General features: G+C 47.1%; 1 protein-coding gene across 2 annotated transcripts in view; it reads right to left on the bottom strand.

The window, feature by feature from the left end:
- PKNOX1 (PBX/knotted 1 homeobox 1) overlaps positions 1-24,348 on the bottom strand; it is a 52,679-nt gene that overhangs the window by 20,780 nt on the left and 7,551 nt on the right. For both annotated transcript variants that reach the window (XM_073617630.1, XM_073617631.1), the window contains exons 2-5: positions 20,859-20,971; positions 20,482-20,597; positions 14,218-14,389; positions 13,899-14,063 (exon numbers count right to left, since the gene is read on the bottom strand). In XM_073617630.1, coding sequence (XP_073473731.1) covers positions 13,899-14,063; positions 14,218-14,389; positions 20,482-20,597; positions 20,859-20,909 — 504 coding nt within the window. In that variant the 5' untranslated portion in view covers positions 20,910-20,971. The remainder of the gene's footprint in view (positions 1-13,898; positions 14,064-14,217; positions 14,390-20,481; positions 20,598-20,858; positions 20,972-24,348) is intronic.

The following is a 24,348-nucleotide window of genomic DNA, read 5'->3' as shown; positions in this document are numbered from 1 at the left end:
TATATTGTGTGATTATATGTCATATTACATTATATATCTCTGTATGTTGTGTGATTATATGTCATATTACATTACATATCCCTGTATGTTGTGTGATTATATGTCATATTACATTATATATCTCTGTATGTTGTGTGATTATATGTCATATTACATTATATATCTCTGTATGTTGTGTGATTATATGTCATATTACATTATATATCTCTGTATGTTGTGTGATTATATGTCATATTACATTACATATCCCTGTATGTTGTGTGATTATATGTCATATTACATTGTATATCTCTGTATGTTGTGTGATTATATGTCATATTACATTATATATCTCTGTATGTTGTGTGATTATATGTCATATTACATTATATATCTCTGTATGTTGTGTGATTATATGTCATATTACATTATATATCTCTGTATGTTGTGTGATTATATGTCATATTACATTATATATCTCTGTATGTTGTGTGATTATATGTCATATTACATTATATATCTCTGTATGTTGTGTGATTATATGTCATATTACATTATATATCTCTGTATGTTGTGTGATTATATGTCATATTACATTATATATCTCTGTATGTTGTGTGATTATATGTCATATTACATTATATATCTCTGTATGTTGTGTGATTATATGTCATATTACATTATATATCTCTGTATGTTGTGTGATTATATGTCATATTACATTACATATCCCTGTATGTTGTGTGATTATATGTCATATTACATTGTATATCTCTGTATGTTGTGTGATTATATGTCATATTACATTATATATCTCTGTATGTTGTGTGATTATATGTCATATTACATTATATATCTCTGTATGTTGTGTGATTATATGTCATATTACATTACATATCCCTGTATGTTGTGTGATTATATGTCATATTACATTATATATCTCTGTATGTTGTGTGATTATATGTCATATTACATTATATATCTCTGTATGTTGTGTGATTATATGTCATATTACATTATATATCTCTGTATGTTGTGTGATTATATGTCATATTACATTATATATCTCTGTATGTAGTGTGATTATATGTCATATTACATTATATATCTCTGTATGTTGTGTGATTATATGTCATATTACATTACATATCCCTGTATGTTGTGTGATTATATGTCATATTACATTGTATATCTCTGTATGTTGTGTGATTATATGTCATATTACATTATATATCCTGTATGTTGTGTGATTATATGTCATATTACATTATATATCCTGTATGTTGTGTGATTATATGTCATATTACATTATATATCTCTGTATGTTGTGTGATTATATGTCATATTACATTATATATCCTGTATGTTGTGTGATTATATGTCATATTACATTATATATCTCTGTATGTTGTGTGATTATATGTCATATTACATTATATATCTCTGTATGTTGTGTGATTATATGTCATATTACATTATATATCTCTGTATGTTGTGTGATTATATGTCATATTACATTACATATCCCTGTATGTTGTGTGATTATATGTCATATTACATTGTATATCTCTGTATGTTGTGTGATTATATGTCATATTACATTATATATCTCTGTATGTTGTGTGATTATATGTCATATTACATTATATATCCTGTATGTTGTGTGATTATATGTCATATTACATTATATATCTCTGTATGTTGTGTGATTATATGTCATATTACATTATATATCTCTGTATGTTGTGTGATTATATGTCATATTACATTATATATCTCTGTATGTTGTGTGATTATATGTCATATTACATTATATATCTCTGTATGTTGTGTGATTATATGTCATATTACATTACATATCCCTGTATGTTGTGTGATTATATGTCATATTACATTGTATATCTCTGTATGTTGTGTGATTATATGTCATATTACATTATATATCTCTGTATGTTGTGTGATTATATGTCATATTACATTATATATCTCTGTATGTTGTGTGATTATATGTCATATTACATTATATATCTCTGTATGTTGTGTGATTATATGTCATATTACATTATATATCCTGTATGTTGTGTGATTATATGTCATATTACATTATATATCTCTGTATGTTGTGTGATTATATGTCATATTACATTATATATCTCTGTATGTTGTGTGATTATATGTCATATTACATTATATATCTCTGTATGTTGTGTGATTATATGTCATATTACATTATATATCTCTGTATGTTGTGTGATTATATGTCATATTACATTACATATCCCTGTATGTTGTGTGATTATGTGTCAGTATTACATTATATATCTCTGTATGTTGTGTGATTATGTGTCAGTATTACATTATATATCCCTGTATGTTGTGGTCATTCAGGTGATTATCTAATAGTTTCTTGAAGCTATCAATGCCCCCCCGCTGAGACCACCGCCTGTGGAAGGGAATTCCACATCCTTACCGCTCTTACAGTAAAGGTCATTTAGTGGTCTGGTGCACCATATACCAATTGCTGCCACTTGGCACATAAAGGGGAACCAGGGGTATATCTTTATATGCCCCAGGGGTGCACTTGCACAGCGTAGGAACGGCACTACTCCCTCCCTCCAGTAATTCCCTGTTTTTCATTCTCTTTGTTCCTATTTAGGAGTGGAATCACATGGGTGCATGCGCTTTATGCTAAACTCTAAAACTCTTATTAATATATTTTTATAGGGATGGAGGAGTGTAACCTTAGGGTGCTCATTGTGAGGCTGTTGGAACTCAGTCCAAGTGGAACTGGTCTAAGTGGTGAGTTAAAACCAGAGTTGAAAACAGGAGATTATAACAGGGGTCATAGTACCTGTGTAGTGTGAGTATCTGAGTGTTGTCTGAGTAGTGTGTGTGGATCGTTAGTACTTGTGTATTGTGTACTGTATACTTGAGTATTGCGAGTGCACGTAGGTCTGTGAGTACCTGTGTATTGTCTTGTTGTGTACCTGTGTATTGTCTTGTTGTGTACCTGTGTATTGTCTTGTTGTGTACCTGTGTATTGTCTTGTTGTGTACCTGTGTATTGTCTTGTGTACCTGTGTATTGTCTTGTTGAGTACTTGTGTATTGTCTTGTTGTGTACCTGTGTATTGTCTTGTGTACCTGTGTATTGTCTTGTTGTGTACCTGTGTATTGTCTTGTTGTGTACCTGTGTATTGTCTTGTGTACCTGTGTATTGTCTTGTTGTGTACCTGTGTATTGTCTTGTTGTGTACCTGTGTATTGTCTTGTTGTGTACCTGTGTATTGTCTTGTTGTGTACCTGTGTATTGTCTTGTTGAGTACCTGTGTATTGTCTTGTTGTGTACCTGTGTATTGTCTTGTTGAGTACCTGTGTATTGTCTTGTTGAGTACCTGTGTATTGTCTTGTTGAGTACCTGTGTATTGTCTTGTTGTGTACCTGTGTATTGTCTTGTTGAGTACCTGTGTATTGTCTTGTTGAGTACCTGTGTATTGTCTTGTTGAGTACCTGTGTATTGTCTTGTTGAGTACCTGTGTATTGTCTTGTTGAGTACCTGTGTATTGTCTTGTTGTGTACCTGTGTATTGTCTTGTTGGGTACCTGTGTATTGTCTTGTTGGGTACCTGTGTATTGTCTTGTGTACCTGTGTATTGTCTTGTTGTGTACCTGTGTATTGTCTTGTGTACCTGTGTATTGTCTTGTTGAGTACCTGTGTATTGTCTTGTTGTGTACCTGTGTATTGTCTTGTTGTGTACCTGTGTATTGTCTTGTGTACCTGTGTATTGTCTTGTTGAGTACCTGTGTATTGTCTTGTTGTGTACCTGTGTATTGTCTTGTGTACCTGTGTATTGTCTTGTTGAGTACCTGTGTATTGTCTTGTTGTGTACCTGTGTATTGTCTTGTGTACCTGTGTATTGTCTTGTTGTGTACCTGTGTATTGTCTTGTTGGGTACCTGTGTATTGTCTTGTTGTGTACCTGTGTATTGTCTTGTGTACCTGTGTATTGTCTTGTTGAGTACCTGTGTATTGTCTTGTTGTGTACCTGTGTATTGTCTTGTTGTGTACCTGTGTATTGTCTTGTTGTGTACCTGTGTATTGTCTTGTTGTGTACCTGTGTATTGTCTTGTTGTGTACCTGTGTATTGTCTTGTTGTGTACCTGTGTATTGTCTTGTTGAGTACCTGTGTATTGTCTTGTTGTGTACCTGTGTATTGTCTTGTTGTGTACCTGTGTATTGTCTTGTTGGGTACCTGTGTATTGTCTTGTTGTGTACCTGTGTATTGTCTTGTTGTGTACCTGTGTATTGTCTTGTGTACCTGTGTATTGTCTTGTTGTGTACCTGTGTATTGTCTTGTTGTGTACATGTGTATTGTCTTGTTGTGTACCTGTGTATTGTCTTGTTGTGTACCTGTGTATTGTCTTGTTGTGTACCTGTGTATTGTCTTGTTGTGTACCTGTGTATTGTCTTGTTGAGTACCTGTGTATTGTCTTGTTGAGTACCTGTGTATTGTCTTGTTGAGTACCTGTGTATTGTCTTGTTGTGTACCTGTGTATTGTCTTGTTGGGTACCTGTGTATTGTCTTGTTGGGTACCTGTGTATTGTCTTGTTGAGTACCTGTGTATTGTCTTGTTGTGTACCTGTGTATTGTCTTGTGTACCTGTGTAATGTCTTGTTGAGTACTTGTGTATTGTCTTGTTGTGTACCTGTGTATTGTCTTGTTGTGTACCTGTGTATTGTCTTGTTGTGTACCTGTGTATTGTCTTGTTGTGTACCTGTGTATTGTCTTGTTGTGTACCTGTGTATTGTCTTGTTGTGTACCTGTGTATTGTCTTGTTGTGTACCTGTGTATTGTCTTGTGTACCTGTGTATTGTCTTGTTGTGTACCTGTGTATTGTCTTGTTGAGTACTTGTGTATTGTCTTGTTGTGTACCTGTGTATTGTCTTGTGTACCTGTGTATTGTCTTGTTGTGTACCTGTGTATTGTCTTGTTGTGTACCTGTGTATTGTCTTGTTGAGTACCTGTGTATTGTCTTGTTGTGTACCTGTGTATTGTCTTGTTGTGTACCTGTGTATTGTCTTGAGTATTAGTGCCAGGAAGCTAGTTGTTAGGTAATTTGGACAGGGTAAAATCCCCAAATCCTCACTAAATTTAGTAGGTACGATGCCCGGCGGGTGTGGAGAGGTGGCTCTTTGTACATCTTGCCGCATGTATGCGTTCCTTGATCATCCGATCGAGGGTGAATACTGCTGTGCAAAATGTAAGCACATTGTTTCTCTGGAAGCCCAGGTTCTGAATCTGGGGAAGCAACTGTCAGCACTGAGAAGTCCCTCCATACTAAAGGTGAGCCAGGAACGTACACGGCAGGTGCCGGCAGGGGCCAGCACAGAGGCGGGTGGAGACAAAGAGGTGCCGGCAGGGGCCAGCACAGAGGGGGGTGGAGACAAAGAGGTGCCGGCAGGGGCCAGCACAGAGGGGGTGGAGACAAAGAGGTGTCGGCAGGGGCCAGCACAGAGGGGGGTGGAGACAAAGAGGTGCCGGCAGGGGCCAGCACAGAGGGGGGTGGAGACAAAGAGGTGCCGGCAGGGGTCAGCACAGAGGGGGGTGGAGACAAAGAGGTGCCGGCAGGGGCCAGCACAGATGGGCTGGAGACAGAGGTGCCGGCAGGGGCCAGCACAGAGGGGGGTGGAGACAAAGAGGTGCCGGCAGGGGCCAGCACAGAGGGGGGTGGAGACAAAGAGGTGCCGGCAGGGGCCAGCACAGAGGGGGGTGGAGACAAAGAGGTGCCGGCAGGGGCCAGCACAGAGGCGGGTGGAGACAAAGAGGTTCCGGCAGGGACCAGCACAGAGGCGGGTGGAGACAAAGAGGTGCCGGCACAGAGGCGGGTGGAGACAATGAGGTGCCGGCAGGGGCCAGCACAGAGGCGGTGAAGACAAAGAGGTGCCGGCACAGAGGCGGGTGGAGACAAAGAGGTGTCGGCACAGAGGTGGGTGGAGACAAAGAGGTGCAGGAGGGGCCAGCACAGAGGGGGTAGAGACAAAGAGGTGCCGGCAGGGGCCAGCACAGAGGGGGTGGACACAAAGAGTTGTCGGCAGGGGCCAGCACAGAGGCGGGTGGAGACAAAGAGGTGCAGGCACTAGCAAAGAGTAGATGGGTGACAGTCAGGAGGGGTAGAGGGGGAAGTGCCAGAGAGGCCGATCCAGGACTGGAGCATCCCAATAAGTACGCTCCATTGAGTGACATTGGTGTAACCAGTCAGGGACCAGCACTGCTGGAGATGAGGGACTCTCCTAGCTGCCAGGGGAAGAACTCCTCCAGTGAGAGTGGGGGGGCAGCAAAGGGAAAGGAAAGACAGATTCTGGTGGTAGGGGACTCAATTCTTAGAAGGACAGAGAGGGCAATCTGTAACCAAGACCTGAAGCGCCGAACTGTATGTTGTCTACTGGGCGCTCGGGTTCGGCACATCACGGATCTGGTGGACAGATTACTGGGAGGGGCTGGGGAAGACCCGGTTGTCATGGTGCACGTTGGCACCAATGACAAAGTCAGAGGCAGATGGAGTGTCCTAAAGAACGATTTTAGGGACTTAGGTGCTAAATTGAGGAAAAGGACCTCCAAGGTAGTGTTCTCAGGAATACTACCGGTACATCGAGCCACACCAGAGAGGCAGAGGGAGATTAGGGAAGTAAACAAGTGGCTGAAGAGCTGGTGTAGTAAGGAGGGGTTTGGGTTCCTGGAGGACTGGGCCGACTTCTCAGTCGGTAACCGGTACTATAGAAGGGACGGACTGCACCTAAATGAGGAGGGTGCAGATCTGCTGGGAATGAAGATGGCCAAAAAGTTAGAGGGGTTTTTAAACTAGGCGATGGGGGGGAGGGTCCAGAGACAGTGATAGCCAGCCAGAAGATATTCCAGAGGGTAGTATTGGGGGCATTAGTGGTAGGTTAACCAAAGCACATAAACACAAGGTGAGTATAGTAGCAAGTCCAAGTTGTAATCTCGAAACACCCAATACGAGGACAATATGCGACCAGGCTAAACTATGTGGCATGTTCACCAATGTCAGGAGCCTGGCGGACAAGATGGGTGAACTAGAGATACTGTTGTACAAGGAGGATTTGGATTTTGTGGGAATTTCAGAGACCTGGTTCAACAGCTCTCATGATTGGCTGGCAAACATTCAAGGGTATACCCTATACCGCAAGGATAGAGAGGGTAAAAAAGGGGGAGGGGTATGCCTATATATCAAGAATAATGTACAAGTGAATGTGAGAGATGACATCACTGAGGGAGCTAGAGAGGAGGTGGAATCCTTATGGGTAGAGCTCCAAAGGGATGAAGCTAAGGGGAAAATAATACTGGGAGTATGCTATAGGCCCCCAAACCTGAGGGAGGAAGTGGAGACGGATCTCCGATCACAAATTGGATTAGCAGCAAGGATGGGAAGTGTTATCATAATGGGGGATTTTAATTATCCAGACATAGACTGGGCGGAGGGAACCGCGCATTCATTTAAGGCTCGCCAGTTCCTTAGTGTCTTGCAGGACAATTTTATGGGTCAGATGGTAGACGCACCAACTAGAAATAAAACATTACTGGATCTACTGATTACCAACAATACAGACCTGATCACAGATGTGGAAATACGGGGCAATTTAGGTAACAGGGATCACAGGTCAATTAGTTTCAGTATAAATCACACAAATAGGAAACATGAAGGGAACACAAAGACACTGAATTTCAAAAGAGCCAACTTCCCTAAACTACAAACCTTGCTAAAAGGCATAAATTGGGATAAAATATGAGGAACAAAGAATACGGAGGAGAGATGGGTTTGCTTTAAGAGTATATTAAATAAGGGCATTAGCCAATGTATCCCATTGGGTAATAAATTTAAAAGAGCTAATAAAAGTCCTGGATGGCTTAACTCCAATGTAAAAATGCATATAAAAGCAAAGGAGAAGGCCTTCAAAAAATACAAGGTTGAGGGATCATCCTCAGCATTCAGACTTTATAAAGAATGCAATAAGAAATGTAAGGGTGCAATAAGGACGGCTAAGATAGAACATGAAAGACACATAGCGGAGGAGAGCAAAAAAAATCCCAAGAAATTCTTTAAGTATGTAAACAGTAAAAAAGGGAGGACAGACCATATTGGCCCCATAAAGAACGAGGAAGGACATCTGGTTACAAAGGATGGGGAGATGGCAGAGGTATTGAATTTATTCTTCTCCTCAGTCTTCACGAGTGAATCGGGGGGCTTCAGTAACCAAAACTGCAGTGTTTATCCTCATGACACAACACAGGAAGCACCTCCATGGTTAACAGAGGACGGAATTAAAATTAGACTTGAGAAACTTAACATTAATAAATCACCGGGACCAGATGGCTTGCATCCGAGGGTACTTAGGGAACTCAGTCAGGTGATTGCCAGACCATTGTTCCTAATTTTTACTGACAGTCTACTGACTGGAATGGTACCAGCTGATTGGAGAAAAGCCAATGTAGCACCAATATTTAAAAAGGGCCCAAAATACATCCCTGGGAATTACAGACCAGTTAGCCTAACATCAATAGTATGTAAACTCTTGGAGGGGATGATAAGGGACTATATACAAGATTTTAGTAATAAGAATGATATCATTAGCAGTAATCAGCATGGATTCATGAAGAATCGTTCTTGCCAAACCAATCTATTAACCTTCTATGAGGAGGTGAGTTGCCATCTAGATAAAGGAAGGCCCGTAGACGTGGTGTATCTGGATTTTACAAAAGCATTTGACACAGTTCCCCATAAACGTTTACTGTACAAAATAAGGTGCGTTGGCATGGACCATAGGGTGAGTACATGGATTGAAAACTGGCTACAAGGGCGTGTTCAGAGGGTGGTGATAAATGGGGAGTACTCAGAATGGTCAGGGGTGGGTAGTGGGGTTCCCCAGGGTTCTGTGCTGGGACCAATCCTATTTAATTTGTTCATAAATGACCTGGAGGATGGGATAAACAGTTCAATCTCTGTATTTGTGGACGATACTAAGCTAAGCAGGGCAATAACTTCTCCGCAGGATGTGGAAAATAATGTATTTGGGTGGCAAAAATCTGAATGCAATCTATAGACTGGGGGGAGAACCTCTGGGGGGATCTAGGTTGGAAAAGGACCTGGGGGTCCTAGTAGATGATAGGCTCAGCAATGACATGCAATGCCAAGCTGCTGCTAATAAAGCAAACAGAATATTGGCATTAAAAAGGGGATCAACTCCAGAGATAAAACGATAATTCTCCCGCTCTACAAGACTCTGGTCCGGCCGCACCTGGAGTATGCTGTCCAGTTCTGAGCACCAGTCCTCAGGAAGGATGTACTGGAAATGGAGCGAGTACAAAGAAGGGCAACAAAGCTAATAAAGGGTCTGGAGGATCTTAGTTATGAGGAAAGGTTGTGAGCTCTGAACTTATTCTCTCTGGAGAAGTGACGCTTGAGAGGGGATATGATTTCATTATATAAATACCGGACTGGTGACCCCACAATATATAAATACCGGACTGGTGACCCCATAATATACAAATACCGGACTGGTGACCCCACAATATACAAATACCGGACTGGTGACCCCACAATATATAAATACCGGACTGGTGACCCCACAATATATAAATACCGGACTGGTGACCCCACAATATACAAATACCGGACTGGTGACCCCACAATATATAAATACTGGACTGGTGACCCCACAATATACAAATACCGGACTGGTGACCCCACAATATATAAATACCGGACTGGTGACCCCACAATATACAAATACCGAACTGGTGACCCCACAATATATAAATACCGGACTGGTGACCCCACAATATATAAATACCGGACTGGTGACCCCACAGTATACAAATACCGGACTGGTGACCCCACAGTATACAAATACCGGACTGGTGACCCCACAATATACAAATACCGGACTGGTGACCCCACAATATATAAATACCGGACTGGTGACCCCACAATATATAAATACCGGACTGGTGACCCCACAATATATAAATACCGGACTGGTGACCCCACAATATACAAATACCGGACTGGTGACCCCACAATATATAAATACCGGACTGGTGACCCCACAATATATAAATACCGGACTGGTGACCCCACAATATATAAATACCGGACTGGTGACCCCACAATATACAAATACCGGACTGGTGACCCCACAGTATACAAATACCGGACTGGTGACCCCACAGTATACAAATACCGGACTGGTGACCCCACAATATACAAATACCGGACTGGTGACCCCACAATATATAAATACCAGACTGGTGACCCCACAATAGGTAGAAAACTTTTTTGCAGAAGGGAGTTTAACAAGTATCTGTTTTTTCATCTATGCTCAGTTTTTCCCTTCATCTGACCTGCTGTATGGGCTTTTCACACTTTTCATCAAAAATATTATACATTCAGTATATATTATTGATCTCAATTCACAGAAGTTTTTGGCTCACCTTCACCCACATTTACCCTGGTGAATCCTCAGTGCTCCCTGCTTGTCCACGTGGCTCTACCTCTGCTCCCAGGCCAGACCTTTCTAACGGCTCTGATCCTCTGTTCACATCTATGCTGTTGACGGGAGTATCTATAGGGATGTCCATCCTGTCCCTTATACATTATTTATTCCTTTTATTATTCAGTTACAATATTATACCATATGGTTATGTTTCTTTATAGATCACCATTGCATTCGCCCCTGAAGAGTTGGTATACCCCAATGAAACGCGTTGGGATTACGTAGATGCATGATGTCCTTACAGATGATTTTATGTCTCTTATTTTGTTTTACTCTAGACTTTCCAACATCATTCAGCCCTTCCAGTGGCCCATGTTGTGCAGGACTTGTTTTTACTTTATGATATGCCAAGTACCATGGCGTCAATATTTATATGCGGTTTTCAGCATGCCCTGCGTGTCTGCGATTCTGTGTATGCATTATTGTGTTATTCAGTATGTTATACACGATCTCACACAGTATTATAAAATAGTCTGTGTGGGGTTATTTGCATTATTGTAGACAGATATGTATACTCCTTTTTGTTACCACCATCTGAATTTGCTGCCATCCAACTCTTTTAATATTTTTGTCATGTTTTAACCGGTTCAATACCGGGCATTTCCCCCCCTTCCTTCCCAGGCCAATTTTTAGTTTTCAGCGCTGACGTACTTTAAACGACAATTGCGCGGTCGTGCAACGTTGTACCCAAAAAAAATTGACGTCCTTTTTTCCCCACAAATAGAGCTTTCTTTTGGTGGTATTTGATCACCTCTGCGGTTTTTATTTTTTGCGCTAAAAACAAAAGAAGTGCGACAATTTTGAAAAAAAACACAATATTTTTTACTTTTTGCTATAATAAATATCCCAATTTTTTTTTAAAAAAAAATTTTTTCCTCAGTTTTCGGCCGATACGTATTCTTCTACATATTTTTGGTAAAAAAAAAAAAAAAATTGCAATAAGCGTATATTGATTGGTTTGCGCAAAAGTTATAGCGTCTACAAAATACGGGATAGATTTATGGCATTTAAAAAAAAAAAAAAAAAATTATTTATTTTTTTAGCGGCGATCGCGATTTTTTTTCGTGACTGCGACATTATACACATCGGACACTTTTGACACATTTTTGGGACCATTCACATTTATACAGCGATCAATGCTATAAAATTGCATTGATTACTGTGTAAATGTGACAGGCAGTGAAGGGGTTAACCACTAGGGGGTGGGGAGGGGTTAATATGTTTCCTAGGGAATGATTCTAACTGTAGGGGGAGGGGACGTACAAGGGGAGGAGACTGATCGCTGTTCCTCCATTCTGGGAACACAGATCGCTCTTCTCTCACCTGACAGGCTGTGGATCTCTGTGTTTACACACACAGATCCACGGTCCGGCCCGGTTAACGGGCAATCGCGGGTGCCCGGCGGACATCGCAGCCACCGGGCATACGCACCAGGTCCCGAGCAGCACGGCGGGCGCACGCGCGTGCCCCCTAGATGGCCGGGAATCCCAGGACGTCATATGAGTATGGCTGGGTTGGGAAGTGGTTAACTTTTGATAATAAAATTATATACTTTTTTGATATATTATTGTTCAAAGACTCTTGCCTTATAAAGTCCCACTAGAGGAAATTTCCCATTGTATAAAATGTTCTTTAGTATACATCTCTCATTCAAAAACTCCCCCTTTTTGTTTGGAACCCATAAAAGCAGCACTGTGTTTTATATCCCACATGTTTACTTCATATAACGATTGGCCTCATTTAAAGTCCCGCTGACCGCTTTCCCTTTGTCTCTTACAGTAAAGAACCCTCTATGTAGTTTAAGGTTAAACCTCCTTTCTTCTCATTTTAATGAGTGGCCCCGAGTCTTATTAAACGCCCTTCTGTTGATTGCCATACAGCCACGCCCCCTAGGTCAATCAACATCACTGACGCAGGACGTTGCATGGTGCACTAGGAAGTGGACGAGGGAGGTGAGATCCAGGACCAAGGGAGGGGTGAGATCGGTTTACATGCCTGCACACCTTGGGTTCCCCTACTTTGGAAGGATTTAAAGTCTGGCTGTAATCACTTTTGCTGGTTTTGAATTTTCACAATGTGAGGGCAAAGATTGAAGGTTTTAAGTGTATTTTATTAAAAACATTTTTAGGGTATTACACTATTGGTGCACTTTTATTATTTACATGTGGAGATTATGTGAGACACACGGCTGGAATTTGGATACTCGCTTTGAAACCCTATCCATCTGGTTTAAATGCTTTTTAGCCTAAGATGAGAGTGTAGGCATTGGGATTTGGTGAGTGCGTTTCTTTAGGGGAATCACAGACACATTGGTGTGGTGGATGGAATAGGAGAACCTCACATCCAGTTTGGATTTACTTTGAACACTATATGGACTATTTTTTGCATTTTTCTCTTTTTGTTTGAACAGTTTCACTATTATTTTTTTATTTCACTTGTCACAGGGTGGACTTGCATTTATTCATTATTTATCTTTTATTGTTTGTTCAATATTTTATTTATTCATTTATTTATATTTTCTCTTTAGTTTTATTTTTTCCTGTGTATACTCATATCTAGTCACATGTCATTTTGGGGTGATCAAACACTTACCTGAGCATAGATTCAGCGCCACTATTTTTGCTTTTTGTCATATACATAAGTTTTTATTGACAAGTGGTTAAAATACAGTTTTTATATTGAACTTCATTTGCCATGTAGTCGCCCCTCCCCCATTCATTTGTTCAGGTCTTTTTGCAAGATTTCCACATCCTGCGGAGAAGTTATTGCCCTGCTTAGCTTAGTATCGTCTGCAAATACAGAGATTGAACTGTTTATCCCATCCTCCAGATCGTTTATGAACAAATTAAATAGGATTGGTCCCAGCACAGACCCCTGGGGGACCCCACTACCCACCCCTGACCATTCCGAGTACTCCCCATTTATCACCACCCTCTGAACTCGCCCTTGTAGCCAGTTTTCAATCCATGTACTCACCCTATGGTCCATGCCAACGCACCTTATTTTGTACAGTAAACGTTTATGGGGAACTGTGTCAAATGCTTTTGTAAAATCCAGATACACCACGTCTACGGGCCTTCCTTTATCTAGATGGCAACTCACCTCCTCATAGAAGGTTAGTAGATTGGTTTGGCAAGAACGATTCTTCATGAATCCATGCTGATTACTGCTAATGATATCATTCTTATTACTAAAATCTTGTATATAGTCCCTTATCATCCCCTCCAAGAGTTTACATACTATTGATGTTAGGCTGACTGGTCTGTAATTCCCAGGGATGTATTTTGAGTAAGGCCCAGTTGGGTTCAGTATTACCTGTATGGGGGAATAAGGCCCAGTTGGGTTCAGTATTACCTGTATGGGGGAGTATGGCCCGGTTGGGTCTCCGCTCAGTAGTGTCTCGCTGTTCATCTTGGTCTTCAGGCAGGCGATATAGCGGCTACAAAAGTCTTTACAAAGTTCATTGACTTTCTCCAACTCCAGGAGGTGAATGCGGAGAACCTGAATCGCCTTCACCATCTACAAACACAGAGGAGGTCATTTACTGATATTACATGTACTATAATACACCTCCCTCGTTGTAATATCTCCCACATCTCTTCCGTTGCAGAGTCATGTGACAGGGAGAAGCAGCACCCACCATATACAGATAACAAGGCATTCAGCTACATACCAAGCTGTCCGTCTCTGGGTCATCTGAGAAGAAGTCCTTCCCCTCCTTGTGTTGTCTCCTGACAAACGTCTCGATGTCCAGATCAAAGCTGGCCGAGGTGGTTCCCTCTGAGCCCTGAGTGCAACCCTCACACTTCTCAAAGAGCAGAGCCAGGAGCGGGAAGAGGGGGTGTCTGCAAAACAGGGTACAACACCGGGGTGAGTGACAACTGAGGAGGGGAAATAAGAGGGGTGTCGGAGAAGGTACAACACCGGGGTGAGTGACAACTGAGGGGGAGAAGGTACAACACCGGGGTGAGTAACAACTGAGGGGGAGAAGGTACAACACCGGGGTGAGTAACAACTGAGGGGGAGAAGGTACAACACCGGGGTAACAACTGAGGGGGAGAAGGTACAACACTGGGGTGAGTGACAACTGAGGGGGAGAAGGTACAACACCGGGGTGAGTGACAACTGAGGGGGAGAAGGTAAAACACCGGGGTGAGTGACAACTGAGGGGGAGAAGGTAAAACACCGGGGTGAGTGACAACTGAGGGGGAGAAGGTAAAACACCGGGGTGAGTGACAACTGAGGGGGAGAAAAATATGATTTTTGTACTTACCATAAAATCAGAGAGGGACACAGGAATTCAGGAACAGATGGATTATACTGCCACCTACAGGAGGTTGGGGCACTGGCAGGCAAACATTGTAAGCCGGACCCTGTAAATCACCCAACCCAGCATGCCTCCGTTTTTGTAAAAAAAAAAAAAAAAAAACAGTAGCAAAGTCAAAGCAAAAATGGGTGGGACTTCGAAAACTTCAAGAAATAGATTTTAGTAAATCCTGTTTTCTTTCCTGTCTATTAAAGGACACAAGTTTAGAAACAGTCGGGATGTACAAAAAGCGGACCAACTGAGGAGTGGGCAACAGCCAGTGAGAGGTTCATAAGAAGGGACTGAGAGCCATCCGCAACTCAGAACTACCTGAAGAACAAATGGCTGAATCTGAACCAGGTGAGGCCCCCCTGCATGACAGGGGAAGCCGCCAATGACTAGGAAGAGGCCACCAAAGATCAACCTGATGCTCATGACCAGAAGAGAGGAGATCACCACCAAGGGAAAAGGACTCCAGACAAGAGGCTTTGAAACCAAAAAGCCAACAAAACAGCCAAAAACATCATAACTACTCGATAAGGAAGAAATGAACCAACATTATGATAAGGTCAACAGAAAGGATAGAGGGACGAGTGTCTATACATACAAGTCCCAAGAGGGAATCTTGCACAAAAACAGATCCACAAGAGGAGACCAGCAGATCTACAAGCCGTACGCTCTCAACCCTGAGATTTCACAGAAGGAAGGTTCTATAATAAAAGAATGAATTTGCTTGGTCAGGCAACCAATCTCTCAAATGTGATTTCCAAAAGATACTTCAATGCCCAATCTCCTACAAGTATAGCCAAGTGACCCCTGAGAGAGGTAGAGAACTCAAGGGTACCAATAATGAAATCAGCCTGAAGGGTAGGGTGCACGAGAGGTACCCCTATAAGGGTAGGCAGGGAGGAACAGTATACCACAGGGAACACCAGAAGGACAAGAGGAGGAGCAAAAAGCAACCACATTACCACCACAAGGGGTCTCTGGGACGTGACGGAGGACTCTGCTGGGCCTGCCTTACCTTGAGGCCAGAAAATGGTTCTGAGAATCTCCTGACCCACTGTGGAACATAGAAACATTCATGGTCATGGAGCGAGGGGCAGGAACCTCAGTCACTCTTAGAACAATCACCTGACTTAGCACAGAACTACGGAAGGGATCTGGAGGAACTTCCTCAAGAGGTTGCAGATCAGCCACAGAATAAAAGACCCATCTCCAGGTGAGCAGGTTTTATAAAGGCCTCCAGATGTACTCTATCCCCAATGGGGTGTCCCTTCAGCAAGATCCCGGCAAGCTTTCTCAGCTGAGAAACACAAAGCCCCCAAGTGATGATTTCCTCCCGCCATGCAAGAGATGAGGAACACCCCTGGGTGTACAAACCTCTCTCTTCAGTACGGAGACCACCGATTGAGGAGACCCAGATGCCAATGCATTGTGTGGTGAAGAGTAGGGATGAGCCGAACACCTTCCAGTTCGGTTCACAGCAGAACATGCGAACGGGCAAAAACTTTGGCAGAACACATGAACACCATTAAAGTCTATGGGACACAAACGTGAAAAACCAAAAGTGCCAATTTTGCAAGGTATTGTCCTAACAAGTGTTTGGGGACCCGGGTCCTGTCCCAGGGGACATGTATCAATGCAAATTTATTTTTTTTTTAAAACGGCCATTTTTTCGGGAGCAGTGATATTTTTAATGCTTAAAGTGAAACAATAAAAATGAAATATTCCTTTAAATTTCGTAGCTGGGGGGTGTCTATAGTATGCCTGTAAAGTGGCGCATTTTCCCCGTGTTTAGAACAGTCCAAAAGCAAAATGATGTTTCTAAAAGGAAAAATTGTCATTTAAAACTGCTTGCAGCTGTAATGAATTGTCGGTCTCGGCAATAAAGATGAAAATCATGGGATTCCCCCCCCCCCCCCCCAGTCTATTACCAGGCCCTTTGGGTCTGATATGAATATTAAGGGGAACCCCGCACCAAAATTAAAAAAGAAAAAAAAAAAATTGCGTGGGGGTCCCCCTAAAATCCATACCAGGCCCTTCGGGTCTGATATGGAAATTAAGGGGAACCCTGCGCCAAATTAAAAAAAAAAAAAAAATGGCAAAGGGGCCCCCCCCAAAATCCATACCAGACCCTTATCCGGGCACGCAACATGCCAGGCCACAGGAAAAGAGGGGGGACGAGAGAGCCCCCCCCTCCTGAACCGTACCAGGCCGCATGCCCTCAACATGGGAAAGGTGCCTTGGAGTCACCCCAAAGCACCTTGTGTGTGGGGACAAGGGCTTCATCCCCACAACCCTTGCCCAGTGGTTGTGGGGGTCTGCGGGCGGGGGCTTATCGGAATCTGGAAGCCCCCTTTAATAAGGGGACCCCCAGATACCGGCCCCCCCTGTGTGAAATGGTAATGGGGTACAAGTCCCCCTACCATTTCACAAAAAAAAGTGTCAAAATGTTAAAAAAGACAAGACACAGCTTGGGGCAAGTCCTTTATTAAAAAATAAAAATGTCCCACGATGTCCATTCATCTTCTTATATCGGACCAAAAAAGAAAAAAAAAAAAAAGCCATGACCCATCCGCCTCCATGGGAGGCTCCCGTCGTGTGACGCTTCTTCGCCTTTGACAGTTCTAATATAACTGAGGGCGGGGCCACTCGGTGACATACCCGGATGACCCCGCTCCCTCTGACGCCACAGGGAAGCCATAGGAAATTTCCACTGGCATCAAAGGGAGCGGGGTCACCCGAGTACGTCACCAAGAGGCCCCGCCCTCAGTTATATAAGAACTGTCAAAGGCGAAGAAACGTCACACAGCGGGAGCCTCCCATGTAGGCGGATCAGTCGCGTTTTTTTTTTTTTTTCGGTCCGTAGGCAGAGCGATATAAGAAGAAGATGACTTTGTGGGACATTTTTATTTTTTTATATTTTAATAAAGGACTTGTCCCAAGCCGTGTCTTGTCTTTTTTAACATTTTGACACTTTTTTTGTGAAACGGTAGGGGTACATTTGGCCGGGATCTTGGGGTCCCCTTGATAAAGGGGGCTTCCTGATTCCAATAAGCCCCCCGCCAACAGGGCAAGGGTTGTGGGGATGAGGCCCTTGTCTCCATCAACATGGGGACAAGGTTATTTGGGGGGCTACCCCAAAGCACCCTTCCCATGTTAAGGGCATGTGGCCTGGTACGGTCCAAGAGGGGGGGGGGGCGCTCTCTCGCCCCCCCCCCCCTTTTCCTGCGGCCTGCCAGGTTGCGTGCTCGGATAAGGGTCTGGTATGGATTTTGGGATTTAAAAAAAAAACAAAAAAAAAAAAACACACAAGCGGACTTGCCAACGGGCTAAACTCCGTCGGCATTTCCGAGGGAAAGATTTAGAACATGTTCTTTATCTGAGTCCGTCTGAAATGCCGACAGAAAAAGTCCGATGGGGCATTACACAACAAATTAGTTGTGTAAACAGTGAGGTAGCTCCCAGTGCCTCAGCCCAGCCGGCCAATACTCACTGGGTCTTCAGAGACCGGGTCACACCTGGGGCACCACAATGCAGAACTCAGTGCCCAGAGGTCACATTCCAGGCTCGCCCATGAAAAGTCCAGCTCCGCGAGGTCCAATGCCGGCACTGAGGACACCCCAACCCACAGAGATGAATGTAGAGACCGGCTCAGAGATGTCAGCAAGGAACCCTAACTGAAGTCACAGGAGAAAAACTCTGTGACCCCAAGAAGACCGGCACAGATACACGGAGAGTCACGTCTGAAGTAGGACAAGTCAAGTCCTTCCAGTTCAACCAACAGAAAAGATGAATCAGTAAAAAGCCTCCATCTACACAACCAGTAAGAGCCTTCACAGAGGAAGGGGCGTCCAACCTGCTAGGACACTAGCAAAAAACAGAGGCATGCTGGTGGGGGAGGAGCTACACCGGGGGACTTTTCTTTTTGTTTGTAACTTCCTGTAGGTGGCAGCTTAACCCCCAACTGTATCTGAATTCCTGTGTCCTTCAATGGATGCGTGTTCTTATACTAACAACCCCCTCCCCCAGTTTGTGTCCAGGGTGGGGGTGGGGACATACAATGGGCAGTTTGTAGGCAGGGTGGCGGTGGGGACATACAATGGGCAGTATGTAGGCAGGGTGGGGGTGGGAACATACAATGGGCAGTATGTTGGCAGGGTGGGGGTATACAGTATGAAGGCAGGGTGGCGGTGGGGACATACAATGGGCAGTATGTAGGCAGTGTGGAGGGGGTGAGGACATACAATGGGCAGTATGTAGGCAGGGTGGCGGTGGGGACATACAATGGGCAGTTTGTAGGCAGGGTGGCGGTGGGGACATACAATGGGCAGTTTGTAGGCAGGGTGGAGGGGGTGAGGACATACAATGGGCAGTATGTAGGCAGGGTGGCGGTGGGGACATACAATGGGCAGTTTGTAGGCAGGGTGGCGGTGGGGACATACAATGGGCAGTTTGTAGGCAGGGTGGGGGTGGGGACATACAATGGGCAGTATGTAGGCAGGGTGGGGGTGGGAACATACAATGGGCAGTTTGTAGGCAGGGTGGCGGTGGGGACATACAATGGGCAGTTTGTAGGCAGGGTGGGGGTGAGGACATACAATGGGCAGTATGTAGGCAGGGTGGGGGTGGGAACATACAATGGGCAGTTTGTAGGCAGGGTGGCGGTGGGGACATACAATGGGCAGTTTGTAGGCAGGGTGGGGGTGAGGACATACAATGGGCAGTATGTAGGCAGGGTGGGGGTGGGAACATACAATGGGCAGTTTGTAGGCAGGGTGGCGGTGGGGACATACAATGGGCAGTTTGTAGGCAGGGTGGCGGTGGGGACATACAATGGGCAGTTTGTAGGCAGGGTGGCGGTGGGGACATACAATGGGCAGTTTGTAGGCAGGGTGGCGGTGAGGACATACAATGGGCAGTATGTAGGCAGGGTGGCGGTGGGGACATACAATGGGCAGTTTGTAGGCAGGGTGGCGGTGAGGACATACAATGGGCAGTTTGTAGGCAGGGTGGCGGTGGGGACATACAATGGGCAGTTTGTAGGCAGGGTGGCGGTGAGGACATACAATGGGCAGTATGTAGGCAGGGTGGGGGTGAGGACATACAATGGGCAGTATGTAGGCAGGGTGGCGGTGGGGACATACAATGGGCAGTTTGTAGGCAGGGTGGCGGTGGGGACATACAATGGGCAGTTTGTAGGCAGGGTGGGGGTGGGGACATACAATGGGCAGTTTGTAGGCAGGGTGGGGGTGAGGACATACAATGGGCAGTATGTAGGCAGGGTGGGGGTGGGAACATACAATGGGCAGTATGTAGGCAGGGTGGCGGTGGGGACATACAATGGGCAGTTTGTAGGCAGGGTGGGGGTGAGGACATACAATGGGCAGTATGTAGGCAGGGTGGGGGTGGGAACATACAATGGGCAGTATGTAGGCAGTGCGGAGGGGGTGGGAACATACAGTATGTAGGCAGTGCGGAGGGGGTGGGGACACACAAAGGGCAGTTTGTAGGCAGGGTGGGGGTGGGGACACACAAAGGGCAGTTTGTAGGCAGGGTGGGGGTGGGGACACACAATGGGCAGTTTGTACACGGGGGGGGGGGGGGGTGGGTGGGGGAGGGGCTGACCTGTAAATGGCCTGTTTATCGGCCTCCATAGGACTCTCAGCAGTCACCGGACTCTGCGTTGTCGGCTCCACACACACAGCTTCCTGCTCCGTCTTGAAATGTGTCACCACCTGTATCTAGAGACACAAAAGGAAAATCAGACAATTAGCCCCGCCCCTGAGGGAATATAAATAAAAGAAAAGTCCCGCCCCCGAGGCACCGTGAACAGGGAGGCGTCAGACTCTATATACATCCCTTAGCATGCTCTGCACCCCTCACCCACCCCATCCAGCCGGCACCATATCGGAGCTACAGACCGGGATCTGTCATTCAGTCCACCAATAGGAGCCCTCCTGACCACTAAGGGCGGGCTGGGCAGGGAGGGGGTGGGGTCTTACCTGCTGGTCCTCGGAATAATCCTCCATGCCCAGTCTCTCTGTGGACATCATAATACACGTTGTGATCACCTCATTTCACAGCGGATCGGAGGGAGGTGAACGTCAGCGCCGCCCTGCAGGGAGATCACAGTCATCACATCATTCCTCCGTGTGATAGGTCATACAGATCAGCTTACCGCTCCTTACATGTGGGGGCCGCATTCCTTCTATTTACACCCGGTGATCCTGCCAGTGACACCCGGGGACTACAGAACACCTCCCTCTCTGTCTCAGAGATAGCTGGCAAGCGTATAACATACTGATAATGGGGGGGGGGGGGTGTAACAGCGAGCGACGGAGACATAAATTCAACTCTGAGAAGAGGCAGCAGATCCTGCCCTCTGGTAATTAGAAGAGTTTGGGGGGGGGGGGGTGCAGCTGTAAGGAGGGGGGTGGGGGGTTTGTATATTCACATACCTCCCAACAGTCCTGAATTGTGCGGGACAGTCCTGCTTTGTCCTGCCGAGGCTCTACCCCGGGGGCCGCCTCTATCTGCACCTTGGAGGAGTCTGATCACGGTGTGATTTGCATATCAATGATCTGAGGGTGGGATTTGCACATGAATAAGCTACAGAGGCTCTTTAATATGCAAATCCCGCCTCCAGCTCATTTATATGCAAAGCAGAAGGAGGCTCCTCCCCACTTCCAGTCACTTCCACAGCTAAGAAGACGACTTCCCTTCACGACTGCAGGTCACATGTGCCCCATTCTGTTGTGTGACTTAAAAAGGGGGGGGAGGAGTCTGTACTGTAGAGGGGCCTAGCTTGTGCATTATGTACCTCTGCGTCACACGCTCCTGACCCCTGCACCCTCTGCGTCACACGCTCCTGACCCCTGCACCCTCTGCGTCACACGCTCCTGACCCCTGCACCCTCTGCGTCACACGCTCCTGACCCCTGCACCCTCTGCGTCACACGCTCCTGACCCCTGCACCCTCTGCGTCACACGCTCCTGACCCCTGCACCCTCTGCGTCACACGCTCCTGACCCCTGCACCCTCTGCATCACACGCTCCTGACCCCTGCACCCTGATCGTCACACGCTCCTGACCCCTGCACCCTCTGCGTCACACGCTCCTGACCCCTGCACCCTCTGCGTCACACGCTCCTGACCCCTGCACCCTCTGCGTCACACGCTCCTGACCCCTGCACCCTCTGCATCACACGCTCCTGACCCCTGCACCCTGATCGTCACACGCTCCTGACCCCTGCACCCTCTGCGTCACACGCTCCTGACCCCTGCACCCTCTGCGTCACACGCTCCTGACCCCTGCACCCTCTGCGTCACACGCTCCTGACCCCTGCACCCTCTGCGTCACACGCTCCTGACCCCTGCACCCTCTGCGTCACACGCTCCTGACCCCTGCACCCTCTGCGTCACACGCTCCTGACCCCTGCACCCTCTGCGTCACACGCCCCTGACCCCTGCACCCACTGCATCACACGCCCCTGACCCCTGCGTCACACGCTCCTGACCCCTGCACCCACTGCGTCACACGCTCCTGACCCCTGCACCCTCTGCGTCACACGCTCCTGACCCCTGCACCCTCTGCGTCACACGCTCCTGACCCCTGCACCCTGTGCGTCACACGCCCCTGACCCCTGCACCCACTGCGTCACACGCCCCTGACCCCTGCACCCTGTGCATCACACGCCCCTGACCCCTGCACCCTGAGAGTCACACGCCCCTGACCCCTGCACCCTCTGCATCACACGCCCCTGACCCCTGCACCCTCTGCGTCACACGCCCCTGACCCCTGCACCCTGAGCGTCACACGCCCCTGACCCCTGCACCCTGAGCGTCACACGCCCCTGACCCCTGCACCCTGAGCGTCACACGCCCCTGACCCCTGCACCCTGAGCGTCACACGCCCCTGACCCCTGCACCCTGAGCGTCACACGCCCCTGACCCCTGCACCCTGAGCGTCACACGCCCCTGACCCCTGCACCCTGTGCGTCACACGCTCCTGACCCCTGCACCTTGTGCGTCACACGCTCCTGACCCCTGCACCCTGTGCGTCACACGCTCCTGACCCCTGACCCCTGCGTCACACGCTCCTGACCCCTGCACCCTCTGCGTCACACGCTCCTGACCCCTGCACCCTCTGCGTCACACGCTCCTGACCCCTGCACCCACTGCGTCACACGCTCCTGACCCCTGCACCCACTGCGTCACACGCTCCTGACCCCTGCACCCACTGCGTCACACGCTCCTGACCCCTGCACCCACTGCGTCACACGCTCCTGACCCCTGCACCCACTGCGTCACACGCTCCTGACCCCTGCACCCTGTGCGTCACACGCTCCTGACCCCTGCACCCTGTGCGTCACACGCTCCTGACCCCTGCACCCTGTGCGTCACACGCTCCTGACCCCTGCACCCTGTGCGTCACACGCTCCTGACCCCTGACCCCTGCGTCACACGCTCCTGACCCCTGCACCCTCTGCGTCACACGCTCCTGACCCCTGCACCCTCTGCGTCACACGCTCCTGACCCCTGTACCCACTGCGTCACACGCTCCTGACCCCTGCACCCACTGCGTCACACGCTCCTGACCCCTGCACCCACTGCGTCACACGCTCCTGACCCCTGCACCCACTGCGTCACACGCTCCTGACCCCTGCACCCTGTGCTTCACACGCTCCTGACCCCTGCACCCTGAGAGTCACATGCTCCTGGCCCCTGCACCCTGAGAGTCACACGCCCCTGACCCCTGCACCCTCTGCGTCACACGCCCCTGACCCCTGCACCCTGAGCGTCACACGCCCCTGACCCCTGTACCCTGAGCGTCACACGCCCCTGACCCCTGCACCCTGAGCGTCACACGCCCCTGACCCCTGCACCCTGAGCGTCACACGCCCCTGACCCCTGCACCCTGTGCGTCACACGCTCCTGACCCCTGCACCCTGTGCATCACACGCTCCTGACCCCTGACCCCTGCGTCACACGCTCCTGACCCCTGCACCCTCTGCGTCACACGCTCCTGACCCCTGCACCCTCTGCGTCACACGCTCCTGACCCCTGCACCCTCTGCGTCACACGCTCCTGACCCCTGCACCCACTGCGTCACACGCTCCTGACCCCTGCACCCACTGCGTCACACGCTCCTGACCCCTGCACCCACTGCGTCACACGCTCCTGACCCCTGCACCCTGTGCTTCACACGCTCTTGACCCCTGCACCCTGAGAGTCACATGCTCCTGACCCCTGCACCCTGAGAGTCACACGCTCCTGACCCCTGCACCCTCTGTGTCACACGCTCCTGACCCCTGCACCCTCTGCGTCACACGCTCCTGACCCCTGCACCCTCTGCGTCACACGCTCCTGACCCCTGCACCCTCTGTGTCACACGCTCCTGACCCCTGAACCCACTGCGTCACACGCTCCTGACCCCTGCACCCACTGCGTCACACGCTCCTGACCCCTGCACCCACTGCGTCACACGCTCCTGA

The sequence above is a fragment of the Aquarana catesbeiana genome, linkage group LG02 (assembly GCF_042186555.1).
Source record: "Aquarana catesbeiana isolate 2022-GZ linkage group LG02, ASM4218655v1, whole genome shotgun sequence".
Classification (NCBI taxonomy): Eukaryota; Metazoa; Chordata; class Amphibia; order Anura; family Ranidae; genus Aquarana; species Aquarana catesbeiana.
This window is presented reverse-complemented; position numbering and strand designations above follow the sequence as displayed.